This window comes from Thermobia domestica, chromosome 15 (genome assembly GCF_964235325.1).
Source record: "Thermobia domestica chromosome 15, izTheDome1.hap1.1, whole genome shotgun sequence".
Classification (NCBI taxonomy): Eukaryota; Metazoa; Arthropoda; class Insecta; order Zygentoma; family Lepismatidae; genus Thermobia; species Thermobia domestica.
The window spans coordinates 135,188,775-135,202,815 of NC_137468.1; the positions used below are offsets into that span (position 1 = coordinate 135,188,775).

General features: G+C 33.3%; 1 protein-coding gene across 1 annotated transcript in view; it reads left to right on the top strand.

Annotated features, from left to right (window-relative positions):
* Proc (Proctolin) overlaps window positions 1–13,645 on the top strand; it is a 326,245-nt gene extending 312,600 nt beyond the window's left edge. Inside the window, exon 3 of the mRNA XM_081741117.1 lies at window positions 12,777–13,645. Within this exon, the coding sequence (XP_081597243.1) occupies window positions 12,777–12,896 (120 nt within the window). The 3' untranslated portion in view covers window positions 12,897–13,645. The remainder of the gene's footprint in view (window positions 1–12,776) is intronic.
* The last annotated feature ends 396 nt before the right edge of the window (window positions 13,646–14,041 follow it).

Below are 14,041 nucleotides of genomic sequence, written 5' to 3' on the forward strand. Positions count from 1 at the left end.
GCCCATAGTATGAATACGGTTAGACATAAATGAAAATAACGAAAATTAAATAGGAAAACCACGGAGGCGTTCCAAGGCTCGAGAATAATACAACAGAGATAAAAATATTAGAGTAAAATTGCCATAATGTATAAAGAGAAATCCAAGTCCTGCAAAATAATCTCTCCCTGCGCTCTGTTTGTGAGTGGGGTGGAAAGTAAAGTGAAAGTTCAAACGAGAACTCTACTTTAATTCGTAAATTAAGGCTAACCTTACAAATAGGTATGGTGTGGTTGAAACATTTGTTTGTAAGGATGACGCTGTAGTGACTAAAAAAAGAGAAACTTTTATGCAATGCGTGTTGGTTATTCAGAAAGCATTTCGGGGATATACGTACACACCGTTTCGTCCCTCAAGCTCACAATATGACATGAATGCTAATAGTTAATCAAAATGTATCTGTGGCCATCTGCGTTAACTTAGTGCACAATTCTCTATGCATGAAGTCTGCCTTCCAAACAGCATTGGGTAGGTCAAGCGTACGCCCGAACCGTTGTCCGGTCGGACATTGAAATTTTAAAGTTAGCCCACAAGACCCCTTCAGGGAGGCCACTGGGATCACAGGGATTACATCATTCGATATGCCCTATGATATTTTCGTATTTCAATTTTGTTCCATTCATTTACCTTCCATGGTTTTCATACTACGGGTACTGGAGTTTCCGAACCATATCATGGCGGCCATTTTGAAACTGGTGCACAATATGAAACATCTTTTGGTACAGCGTTACTTAGTTTTCCAAGACCTTTCGAACGAGGTATTACTCGACCCATGTTCCCATTTGACATTTCAAAGTTACACCACGTTACCCCCATTTAGGGGGGGCGGAGAGGGGTACTTTTGGCGGAATTGGGTTTCCCCCTTAGCAATATATAACGTGTACTTGAAACATTTCTTCTATGTTTTATCATTTTTCAGATATTTCCGTGGATTAATTAAAATGGCCCACCCTGTATATATATATATATATATATATATATATATATATATATATATATATATATATATATATATATTACAACGACTTATCAATAAGATAGTCGTAAACCTGGTTCGTTTGCTGAGAAAAAAATCCGAAGTGGTAGTAATTCTTTGGCATAAAAATATTAGCTTCGATATTTTAATACCATTAATCTCACCTTTTTAATAAAAATGACAATGTCTATAAACAGTGTTAAACTGGTTTATTATTTGATATAACTTAAATATCCTTTTCTTAAAACTGTTAAGTACACAAATTCACTGACTAGGTAACCATAAAACATGTCCATATCAACAACTATCCCATAATCTCACATATATTAAAAACATTCTTCTTTTGTTAATATGAAATGAACATTCTACTAAGTATAGTGCATATGTATGAATACTTTCTGCCCAAGGTACAGGTAAATATTGCACAAGCCAAAGTATTTTGTTGTATAAAATGTCGCTCGACAAAGGGACTGAATATAAAAGTCATGAGTAGGCTTGGCTTTTATCTTCAAGAACCACTGGTCCGTTAACATTAGTGTTTTTACATTGTATATGTCCATCATATTTTGATCGCACCTTGTATATCTATTCATTACATTTTACATATACATTAAACAAATCTTTCATTTCATCAATATTTATCTTTAATTACATTAATTATATTTATTTCATTATTATCCATTATATTATTATTATATCTTCTTATTAAAATATCGTCGCTTATTTAATTAATCGTCGAAGAGTGCGATTTCAAAAAAAATGTAAAGGACAAACGTGGGTTACAAATAATATTAATCTTTACGGGCGCATTAAATAACAAATAAGTCAGATGTTGCATTTAAAAGTATACATAGTGGCACTAAGATGTTATAATAAAGAAGAATCTTATTTAAGGTAATCGTTGAATAATTGATTTTATAGAATAGATCTTATTATTAACATAATCTTTGACAATTAAATTTTCAACACAAATCAATCTAATATAAATAATCTTTGCTTTTAATTAATTATAAATCGAATTATAATTCCTCATATTAACAAGAAAGAATAAAAATCATTTGAAAATTAATTTTGATTAATGAGAATTAAAGAGAATTAAATTGAATAAAAATCATTTGAAAATCAATTTTCCAGTCTACTTAAAACTCTATTTAAGCATTTCAAGTATTTTTAAGAATCGTTTTTATTATTGATATTAACACATAAACTTTAAAATAAAAATTTACAAGAATCTATAACTAACATGAATTTAACCTAATTTCAGTAACGGTAATCAGGTTACATTCGAACTTGCATACGGTTCTAATAGAGTACACTGTATTGCGCTATCATGATTAGGTTCTACATTGTGTTGTACATGTCCCTCATCGTGATTCCGATTTTGATATGGAGTGCCATCTCTTGATCTCCAATTACGTCTATTAACGTATTTCGCTGCATTTCTGGAATTTCGCTCAGTACTTCGATTATTTTTATATCTATTGCGGTTGAGTGATCTGACATCATAATTACCATGATTAGTTAGGTTAGGCGGAGTCCCCACATAACCTTGCCTATTGTGTTCATTTTGATTGCTAGAGTATACTCGGCTTAGGTTAGGTTCTGTATTATTCATACTCCGAATATTTAAATTCCGAACAGGCATCAAATGATCTGAATTATTCTTATTTTTATCCATTCCTGATTGTGGATTCATGGCATGGTATTGAATTTCGTAGCATTGGACAAGCATCAATAAATGGCTGAAACTCATACACTGTGTGGAAAATAAGATCTGTTGCAATTTAAATGGAAGCAAATTTCGAATCGATGCTATTATTCTCGATTCCGATTGCAAAGGATTAACGACCTTTAATTCGTTGTAGACATTTACAACAAATTCTACAACACATTTGTGCAATCGAGGATTGAAGTGTTGATTTCTAAGGGTGGCATCTCTATTTGCCAGCAAAAAGTCATTTTCATAATTAGCGATCAATGCCGCTTTGAATTCCTCATATGTACTAATGTGATCACGTATTGCCTTAAACCATAAGGAACAAGGTGGGAGTAATACATGGGGTATTAATTTCATATATTGGGATCGATCGATGCACATTATATTGCATTCGTCTTGGAATTTCTCTAAGAAAGAAGTAGCATTCTCATTACACTTACCACTGAATTTGCTCATAGCTCTAATTTCACTCATTTTAACACTTAATTTTACCTTCTTTTTCTCATTCCTTGTTCTTGTTGAGTGATAGTTCCTATCCGTGACGTGCTGTGTCGTGACACCATCTATGTTTCGCTCATCAGTACTCTTCGGACAACTTTCTTCTAGTATAATATCCTCATCGGACCCCGGCGAAGGCGAGTTCATCTCTGGTGAGTGGGACAACTCAAAGCGATCACTACCCAAGTTATTACGGTAAATGTTGTCTTTGGCCTGTAACATTTTAATCTCTTCCTGAATAGTAGCTAACAACTGTGTATTTACACGTATGTTATTAGAGTTGTTGCTGACCTGGATCTTTTGCTGCTTAAGGGAAGATTCTATTACTTCTAAATCTTTTTTTACAGCACAGATTTCTTGATTTTGGTGATTGTGCTTTTCCTGACAATCATCGGATATTCTTTTTAACTTTTCCTCGAACTGTGAGGATAGGTCGTTCACCACCTGGACAATTGTTTGTTTCGTTTCATCTGATTTCTGTTCTATCCGTTCTATCCGTCTACTTAATTCTTCATATTGCTTGTTAGCTTCGTCAAACTTCAGTTCTATCTTCTGTTCCATGATCTGGTTAGCTTCGTCAAACTTCTGTTCCATTCGTCTACTTAATTCTTCATTTCGCTTGTTAGCTTCGTCAGACTTTTGATCTATGGTCTGCTTTAATTCTTCATTTTGTTTGTTAGCTTCGTTGAACTTCTGTTCCATGGTCTGCTTTAATTCTTCGTATCGCTTGTTAGCTTCGTCAGACATTTGCTCCATGGTCTGCTTTAATTCTTCATTTTGCTTCTTTATCTCGGTACACATCTGCATTAATTGTCGCTGTAAAGCTAACAAGATATCTTCCGATGTCAATCCTGGTGTTACACTAGTCTCATCGTTGTCACTAGTATTTGATTCCTGCTGCATTGTTTCGTTGTCCATTTTTCTTATGATTACTTTACCACTTCGCAATACGGTTAAGTTCGTATTCATTAACTGTAGTATAAAAGTAAATTCCACCTTACTCTTCTTCGGGAATTGAATTTACAAAGTCCCGGGTTTCGGCACCAAATTTTTACAACGACTTATCAATAAGATAGTCGTAAACCTGGTTCGTTTGCTGAGAAAAAAATCCGAAGTGGTAGTAATTCTTTGGCATAAAAATATTAGCTTCGATATTTTAATACCATTAATCTCACCTTTTTAATAAAAATGACAATGTCTATAAACAGTGTTAAACTGGTTTATTATTTGATATAACTTAAATATCCTTTTCTTAAAACTGTTAAGTACACAAATTCACTGACTAGGTAACCATAAAACATGTCCATATCAACAACTATCCCATAATAATCTCACATATATTAAAAACATTCTTCTTTTGTTAATATGAAATGAACATTCTACTAAGTATAGTGCATATGTATGAATACTTTCTGCCCAAGGTACAGGTAAATATTGCACAAGCCAAAGTATTTTGTTGTAATATATATATATATATATATATATATATATATATATAATACTTGAGGGGCATATACAAAGTAAATGCCCCTCAAGATTTGACCTGTAATCTCTGCACGCGTGATGGAAAGTAACAGAATATAAGAATCTCCGGAAATAGTTGCAATGTGCGCTCAAATTGCTTTCGTAAACTGATCTTGATAAATTTCACTTGTCCCAGGCTCCAGTTGGGATCACACCTCTGGACAAAATTACCAATGTCATTGGTACTAGAAAAATGAAATAAAATATTTCAGTTTAAGGGGCCAGAGTACTAAATATTTTTCAAACGCTAACAATTTTTGCAATAACTTACTTACGTTATTACAAAATAAATAAGTTAGTACAAAATAAATACAAATATTATTTTAAAAGTAGTAAACAAGGAACACAGACAGCATGATAAGTCATCAATTACCGTTGAGTTCATTTTTCTAGTCGTTGCCTTAACCTAGATTTTTTTGTAATTCAAATTCTGGTCACACTGTATTTCTATGGATGGCAACACTGAAAATTCTTCTGATTCGTATTTTAGGGTTTAGAATAACATGATCTATTATTGAGGTAAGTTACATTTCATTATCTCATTTCATTTACGAAAAACTGGCAAAAGAAAAATTGTTAGCTTTTGAAAAATATTTAGTAGTCTGCCCCCTTAATGTTCCACGATTATGCCTTTAGGCTAAGGGGGACAGATGATTAAGGCAAGTGTTTAATGTTGGAAGAATTGGTGGAATGAGAGTGTGGGAGAAAACGAGAGTGTCTCGAGAAAACAATGAACACGGTGTTGTTCATCACAAATTTACTTGGTCGGGTATCATTGGTACAGAGATGCGAATAGGCTTTGGAACTGATATCCTGTGTCGGGAACAAAATTGTTGTGCATTAAGAAGAAAAGTCAAAGTAAAGTTCAGATCTTTGAATTTGATTCGTGATGTCATCACACTTTTGAGGGAGAGTAAAACAATAATAATACTAGTAAAGAAAAGAGAAAATAAAATGTTGAGGAATCAAGCTGTGAGTTTAAGTTGATGGATGAATGCCGTGAAGTTGGATGCTTAGTACAAAATAAAAGTGGTTGTTTTTAAGATATTACAAGTTTATTGTTTAAGTTATACGTTTTCGATATAAGGGAAGAGTATGGATTCATGTTTATGAAGGAAGATTCCAGAACTTGAACTATATAGTAGAAATGGGTAGACAGGTAGGAACGAACATTGATTTGTGAATCAAGTGAAGATTCAGAATAAAGATTATAAAGTAAAAAAACGTACTGATTATTATGTTCATGCTTAAATCAAAACTAAGAAACACGTACCAATAGAAGTCACAGTTAATACAACCGGCCATGCACTACGAGTACATTTTATTTATTTGTTTGTTTATTTAATTTATGCCCATTTTATTAATTCAAATGAATATGTAATGAGAGATATTGCAAATATGTTAATGGCTTTTTGTCCTAATTCTTGACTGGGAGTTTCCCTTAATGCGTGTTTCATTGTGTTTTGTTCAAAGTCTCGAAGTTGTATTATCCCTAGGTATTTGGAGTGTCAGGGATAATTTTGGAACTGGGGAACCAAAATCAGGTAAAATCACCATGTTAGCAGGAGAAATGAGTTGATGTTACGTAAGAGTAGTTACTAGCTACTAACCTAACCTAGCCGAAACTAAACTAACCTAACCTAGCCTAAACCATAAAAACAGAAAATACAGAAAGAAAGTACGAATTTAAGCGAAGAATTCTGCCCCCCCCCAAATCCAAATATCCTAACATAACCTAACCTAAACTAATCCAAACTAACCTAAACTCATCTAATCTACCTAAACTAATCCAAATTAATCTAAACTCATCTAATCTACCTAAACCATCAAAAAATACAGAAAATATAGCAAGAAAGCACGAAATTTAAGCAAAATATTCTAGTCCCCAGTTACAAAAATATGCCGTAGTGTCATCCTTCTTAAAATTCTTCTATTTTGAAGATACATTATTTAAAAAAAAAAAAAAACTTTATGTTTCTTATTTTTCTTCTTTGCACTTATATTGAACTTCATTTGTCTGTTTCTAAATCCGCATAGATATAATAGCTAAAAGTTGTTACTATTACTAATAATCTTTGGAGCTGTTGGCTCATCATCCATATTATTATTATTATTATTTATAGCACCACAGAACATTTCTCTTTCCTTGACACTAGCGAACTCAGCAGGAATGTCCCAGTGCGAGAGTCAGGATCAGACATAGTATGTGTTAATCACTTGATTAGTTCAGTATAAGTTATCAATACTTTGGAAGTTGCCAGTGTGAGATTGAAAATTAGTGAATAAGAGAAGGAAAGTTAAATGAGAATTCAAAATCTTTGACGCAGGTGAAGATATGTATGCGAATTGATTCAACTGATGTACAGGCAAAGAAGTGAAATCTTCTGAAAAAGGAGAAAATAAAAATATAAATGGGAATTAAACGAAACAATACAGATATATGATAGCACGTATTCACTAAGAAGTTAGGGAAAGACGACTTAATTAGTTGAAATGAAAAATACTGAGGATATTTTCCTTTTATTTGCGCATTGAAAGTTTACATAAGTAATTTCAGATTCTATACATTGTCGTAACCAGTATTTTAACCCAGCTTCCTGATCCATATTGCATTATTTTTTTAAGTATTTGGAATTTTATCCATATAATGAACCAAGAGAAATTATACGTTTATCCTTTTTTTTTTTGTTTGTTTGTTTGTTATTATTCCTAGGGTCTTATTCCGTACCAGTCTTCATAAAGTTTGCGGAGTGCAACCAAACTTGCTAAAATCAATTATAAGAGCTATGCTTATTACCGCGAACTAAAGTGCAGATTTAGCATTGAATTGAAGCAAATCGTTACGCAGTGGGACCCTTAATTTAGAATAATAATAATTAAAAAAAAAGTACCTGACAAGAAACTTAGAGATTTATTCTCTCCAGATTCATTTAATAAACTATTTAAAGTTATATTACAAACTAGAATCTTTCTTCCTGTTTCACAAACCAGGAAAAGAAAAACTGAATCTAAGTCAGCTGTTATATGAACGATTCTAACCTTGGCAATAAGCACACTACATGACTTTTTTAAAAATTATGTATAAGCCTATATAAAGGAAAGTGACTATGTTTGTGACTTCGCACCGCTTGCACCACCAGACCCATCTCGATCAAATTTTCCACATAGATGAGGTTCGGACATGGGATGGTTTTTATAATTTCACTTTAACGGTACAACGTAAGAGAGGAGGGGAGGAAATATGAAAATAAATAAAACGTATTAACTCTTGAACGACAAGGCCGATCTCGATCAAATTTGCCACAAAGATGAGATTCGGACCTGGGAGTGTTTTTATCATTTTACTTTAGTAGTGTAACACGGGGAGGAGTAGTGGGTGAGATATAGAAAAATACATAAAAATGAAAGTGACTACTTTTGTGACTTAATAACTCTTGAACCATTCGACCGATCTCGATCAAAGTTTCAACATAGATGAGGTTCGGGCCTGGGAGTGTTTTTATCGTTTCACTTTGACGGTGCAGCTTAAGGGACAGGGAGGGGGAGATATTTAAAAATGATCGAAAATGACCGATATTAGTATCGAATCCACAGTTTTTGCGGTCTATGAGATGAACAATGACACTTCCGATGCCGTTTAAATCAAATCCAGTCTCGTAACTTAGGGAAGGGGGAGATATATAAAAATGATCGAAAATGATTGATATTAAAGTTGAATCCATAGTTTTCGGGGTCGCTGAGATGAAGAGTGGTACCTCCGATGCCGTTTAAATCCAAATTCAGCCCTCAATAGTAATATTAATTTTTACTATCATTTACTAAACACATGACATAATGAGTTGTGCATTTAAAGTTTTTATTTCAGTCCAACGAAGCGGGTAATTAACACTAGTACTTTATATAGTTGTAATATGCAACGCGCATCAGTCCTCTAGTGAGAGAAGTAATCATTTCGTGATTTTAACGATTATTAGTTCTTTTATGAGGAAATGATGCGTTAATTAAGAATTAGTAAATCTTTTAAATGATTGCATTACAGCGTAACTTAGTGATGAAATCAGAAGCCTAAAAAATGTATTAATTACTTCTTTTAGTTTTTCAAATGTAAAATATTTCCGATCTTCGCTATAAAAGTCAAAAAGGTCACTTTTCTTTTATTTTGACTCATTTCGTCTATTTTTCCTTGCTTTATCCAAACTTTCACTTTTCCTTTCATTTTATTCATTCACATCCGCTTTACACTGCGCAGATCCTGTCTAAATGCACCTTTTCAATTATTGTTTTTGACTCGGTTTATATTTGGACCACTTTTCATCCTAACCTGCTTTCTTTTCTATCACGAGAGTATCTTGTAATTTTCTTTTCGCATGGCTTCTCGGTGGAACAGCCTCGTCGGTCATTTATTACTGGTTCACAGTGCGGACTTCCATGAACTTTATTTGTTTACAGAACAATTTCAACAGTCAACAAATGTATTCCAATGTACTGTGCTGGAAGAATCCCTTTCATTTGATATGCACAACTATCCTACTTTCTCTTGAACATTGAAAGAGAATATAATTACTAAATGTAGAATTTGGAGTTGGAAACGTTAATATATTTTGTTTGTATAGCGGATTGTATGTCTCTAAATACAAAGTGTAAACAAAGATTATATGTCATTTGAAAAGGAAAGATACATTGAAAGCACATATTTATCTACTTATGTCTATATAATTTTATATATAGAGGTTACATTATGTATTTTGGTACCTCTTCTTTTTTTACTGTTGAGCTTCTTTGTGGTTATGAAAATAGTGTACGTGCTTTTGGCATGGGAGACCCGGGTTTGATTCACATCTCAAAAAACGTGCATTAAAAGTATGTTTTCAATTCTACTGTTAAAACAAAAATTGTGCACTATTATTTCTAGTAGAAACAGTATTCCCAATTATCACCACCCGATTAACCATTCACGTTCAAATATATTTCAGAATCTTTGCTGGAAGTATGCTTTCCATTTCACTACTAAAAATAAATAAATAAATAAAATAGAAAATAAATTACATACATTCGAGTAGAAACAGTTTTGTCAACTTTGGGTGTCAGCCCCGCCGAATTAACCAATTATATTCAAATATATCTTTTAAAAAAATGTGCCTTCAATTCCACTAGTAAACAAGTATAGCTACACCATTATTTTCATTATAAACAATGTTACCAATTAGCGGGAAGCCAGCTCCACCTACTAGAAATATTTATCCGATCAAGTTCAAACATATCTTTTCTAAAATAAAATGTGTTGAAAAGGTGCTTGCAATTCCACTATTAAACGAAAAGTGAGCTCCTTTGTATTAATAATTGGAACAGTAGAAATACTGTTGCCAATTACCGTAACACCAGCTTCACAAATTAACTGATCACGTATAAACATATCTCAAAATAATGTGATTTTAGTTCCACTACTAACAAAAGTGTACTTCATTATTTCCAGTAGAAACAGTGTTGCAAATTATATCGAAGTCAAGTCCCGTCCACTAGAAATATTTAACTGATCACTTGAAAACATCTCTCGAAGGAAATGTACTAAAAATGTGATTTCAATTCCATTACTAAACAAAAAGTAAGCCTCATTATTTCCAATAGAAACATTTCTAATATTATTTTAATAGATAGTTTATATTATTGAGCTGAGCGAAGCGAAGCTCTTATACTCGGGTTAGCCGTTGGTTGTCCGCGAACTCCTCCTAGACCGTTTGGGCGATCTCAACCAAACTTAGCACGCTGATAGAGTATGTCGTGCTGAGTGACAACATAGGTCGAAATCAAAAATCCGATGTACCATCGAGGAATAATCACCGAAAAACGCTTCCTCCTAGACCGTTTGGCCGATCCCGACCAAACTTAGCACGCTGATAGAGTATGTTGTGCTGAGTGAGAACATAGGTCGAAATAAAAAATCCGATGTACCATCGAGGAATAATCACCGAAAAACGCTTCCTCCTAGACCGTTTGGCCGATCTCAACTAAACTTAGCACGCTTATAGAGTATGTCGTGCTGAGTGAGAACATAGGTCGAAATAAAAAATCCGATGTACCATCGAGGAATAATCACCGAAAAACGCTTCCATAGACTTAACATGGGGAAAAAGTCATGATTACGTAGTTTAAGCTCGCTCAGCTCATTTCATTGCAATCGGGTATATCCATTGCATTCCTAGTAGTATATTAACTTTAAATAGGTTATATAGCACTATGATCGGTCAATTTGCGAGGCTGACTCCCAAAGTTTTCCATGCACATCCTACTATAAAAAATAGAGTGGAATTTTCTTAAAATACTGGAATTGAAAGAACAATTTTAGTAAACTGTTTTACGGTATGTTTGAACTTGATAGGTTAATTGGAGGGCCTGACCCCCAAAGTTCGTAACACTCCTTCTAATGGAAATAGTAGAGCATACTTTATGTTTAGTAGTGGAATTGAAAGAACACTTTTAGCCCATTCTCTAGTGATATGATTGAATGCGATCGGGTAATTGGGCGGTGTTGCTTCATGATAGTTTGCAACACTGTATCTACTGTTTTTACTACAAAATAAAAGATCATACTGTTGGGAGTCAGTTGCTGCAGTTCGTTTTTATGTAATACCCAGAAAGATATTGGGAGTGAAAATGTTAAAAGTTAGTGGATAGATTGCGTAAATAAAAGAACGTAATTAGGTTTAGAAAATGAAGAGTGTAAGTAGGTGATTGTTTATATGCGTAATTGAATTGATGTCACAAATTGAACCATAAGTGGCTGAAGTTATTTATATGTGGAATAAGAGCCATAAGTGGCTGCAGTTGTTTATGTATTTGATTGGAGCCATAAGTGGCTAAGAAATTTATATTTAGGTAGATGAGCCTAGAGTGGCAATTGGTATTTTAGGTTTAATGTAATGCCAAAGTGGCTTACGTTATTGGAATACTTTGTGCAATACATGAAGTTTAGAGGCTGGTGGTTGAAGTATAAGCCAAATAAAGGTTCACTGTGGAAAGAGTAGTATCTTCATTCATTGGTTAACTCTAGTTGATTTGAAGTAATACCTTGCTCCTTTTAAATACAAAAAATAAGGGGTATGGAATAAAATTTATAGTATACTTTTTCAGATATGTTTGAATATGATCGGCCAAGTGAATGGAGCTAACGCCCAGAGTTGGTAGTCTCTACTGAAATAATGGAACACACTTATTGTTTAGTAGTGGAGTTCAAAGCACACTTTTAGCACACTTCCTTGAAATATGTTTGAACGTGTTTCTAGATATGTTAGAATTATTAATCAATTGGGCGGGACTAGCATAAACCCAGCCCCGGCCAAATTTGTATCAAATTTAATCAGTAAATTTAGGAGCACATTAAAAAAAAATATGTAGTTTTTGAAGAAAACATTTGCGGTCATACTTCTTTAAAGTGTGCTTAATTGGACAATGAGAGCTTTACCCATACGTAAAGAGGTTAAAATCACTATTGATGATGTTGAATAACGAAGGTTCAATAATCGGGAACAAATGTAGTATTTTTTGCTAACATTGCAGTAACTATAACATAATGATACTCGTCACACATTTGCCTGTGTTCAACTAATGTAGCATTAACCCTTTCACTGTGGAAGGCGACGGAAAAAAATTTCCCTAACCTGCGAATGTCGATTATAGTCGACGTGTTAAAATTTGTCTGTATCTTGGTTTTGTCGATTGTAGTCGCCAAAGGTTTTCTGTGTGATTTCTATTGTTTATCGAAAACAATAGAACACAAACAAAAATGAACGGTACAACTTTGGCGACTACTTTCGACAAAGCCAAGATACGGACAAACAAATTTTAACACGTCGACTATAGTCGACATTCGCATGTTAAGGAAATTTGGTTCTGTCGACAAAAGTCAACTTCCTCTGTGAAAAGGTTAAGGAACATATAGTAATAAATATACTGTAAATATTTGTTGTGGGTTATACTGCTATTTCTTTTCTTGAAGGTAATTTTTCTTTTTCTTATTCTTTCTAGTTGCTCGAGAACGACATTGAGAAGTCAGAGTATGAGAAGCGAATTTTCTACAAACGTGAGGCACCAGCTCAATTCCAAACAGAGTCACAGATGTCACAACACTTGCTGACGGACGAATAAAACATATTTTCATGTAACGTTAAAATCGAAGTTCAACTCTCGTTCCCTGATTTGGATAACGGCTAAACCAACACCACTGTAAATCTTGATATTTTTTATGACATAAATTAGTAACTGCAAATATTGGATTATCAAATCAATGCTCAACAAAATCAAGCACTTCAATTTAACCAAAGTTCTTAGTTAATTTTGTTAAACAGTTAATACAGTTCGAAATCTATAACCAAGTATCGTATATGTTTAGTTATTATTATTTGTTTGTAAGTTCTAATTAAACTAGATTGATCATTCAATAAGATGAAATCTTTAATTTTAAATAGTGCAGTTTTATTACTGGTCAAGAACTTTTGCACATCATTCGGGTTTTATGTATTATTTAAGCATACACGGAAATATCTTAAATATGCTTGACTATGAATCTGTTCACGTGGATCCTGACGTTCATCAGTTTTTATTCTTTTCTTGTCTTCCGATCTAAAACAACAATTATTTAATTTCATTACAACATAGAACTTTGTTTCTTTTAAAAGTTTTCTTAAAGTGTTTCACATTTTATCTTTTCAAAAAGAAGAAAAAATCGTCAAGCATTTCGACTTATAGTAGTCACGAATTTACTTTACTCATACAAATTAATTGTAGTTACAAATTTAGTTATTTTTTGAAATAACTGGAATTGATTATAAATTTTAATGATTCTGTCTCAAATTGAAAATGTATAATTTTCCAAAATAAATCTTTGTATGTGTACATTTCTTTCAATAATGTTTAATTTGTGAATCCCTTTAATACCAGCATGACATCGAAGATATACTTGCCAAGCTCAAGAGGTATAAGGTTTTGTATAGATACACATATTGGTCACTAGCGGATCCAGAAGGATTGTTTACGGGGAGGGGCGTTCACTTCCTGGAAGATGAGCGTCTTTGCAAGAATCGGACGCATATGAATGCGGGACTGGTGGGGTCATAAATCTGATTCCGAGATACTATTTTGGGACTTGATTTTTTTTTTTTTTTTTTTAATGAAATTGTATTCTTTCTGTAGATTTAAATTAAATACGAACTTTCGTTTCGGAGGCATGGCGGAGTCATGAGTCACTAGTCACCACGATATATCAGATGCGCTGTCTTGCACAGTACTTGCAC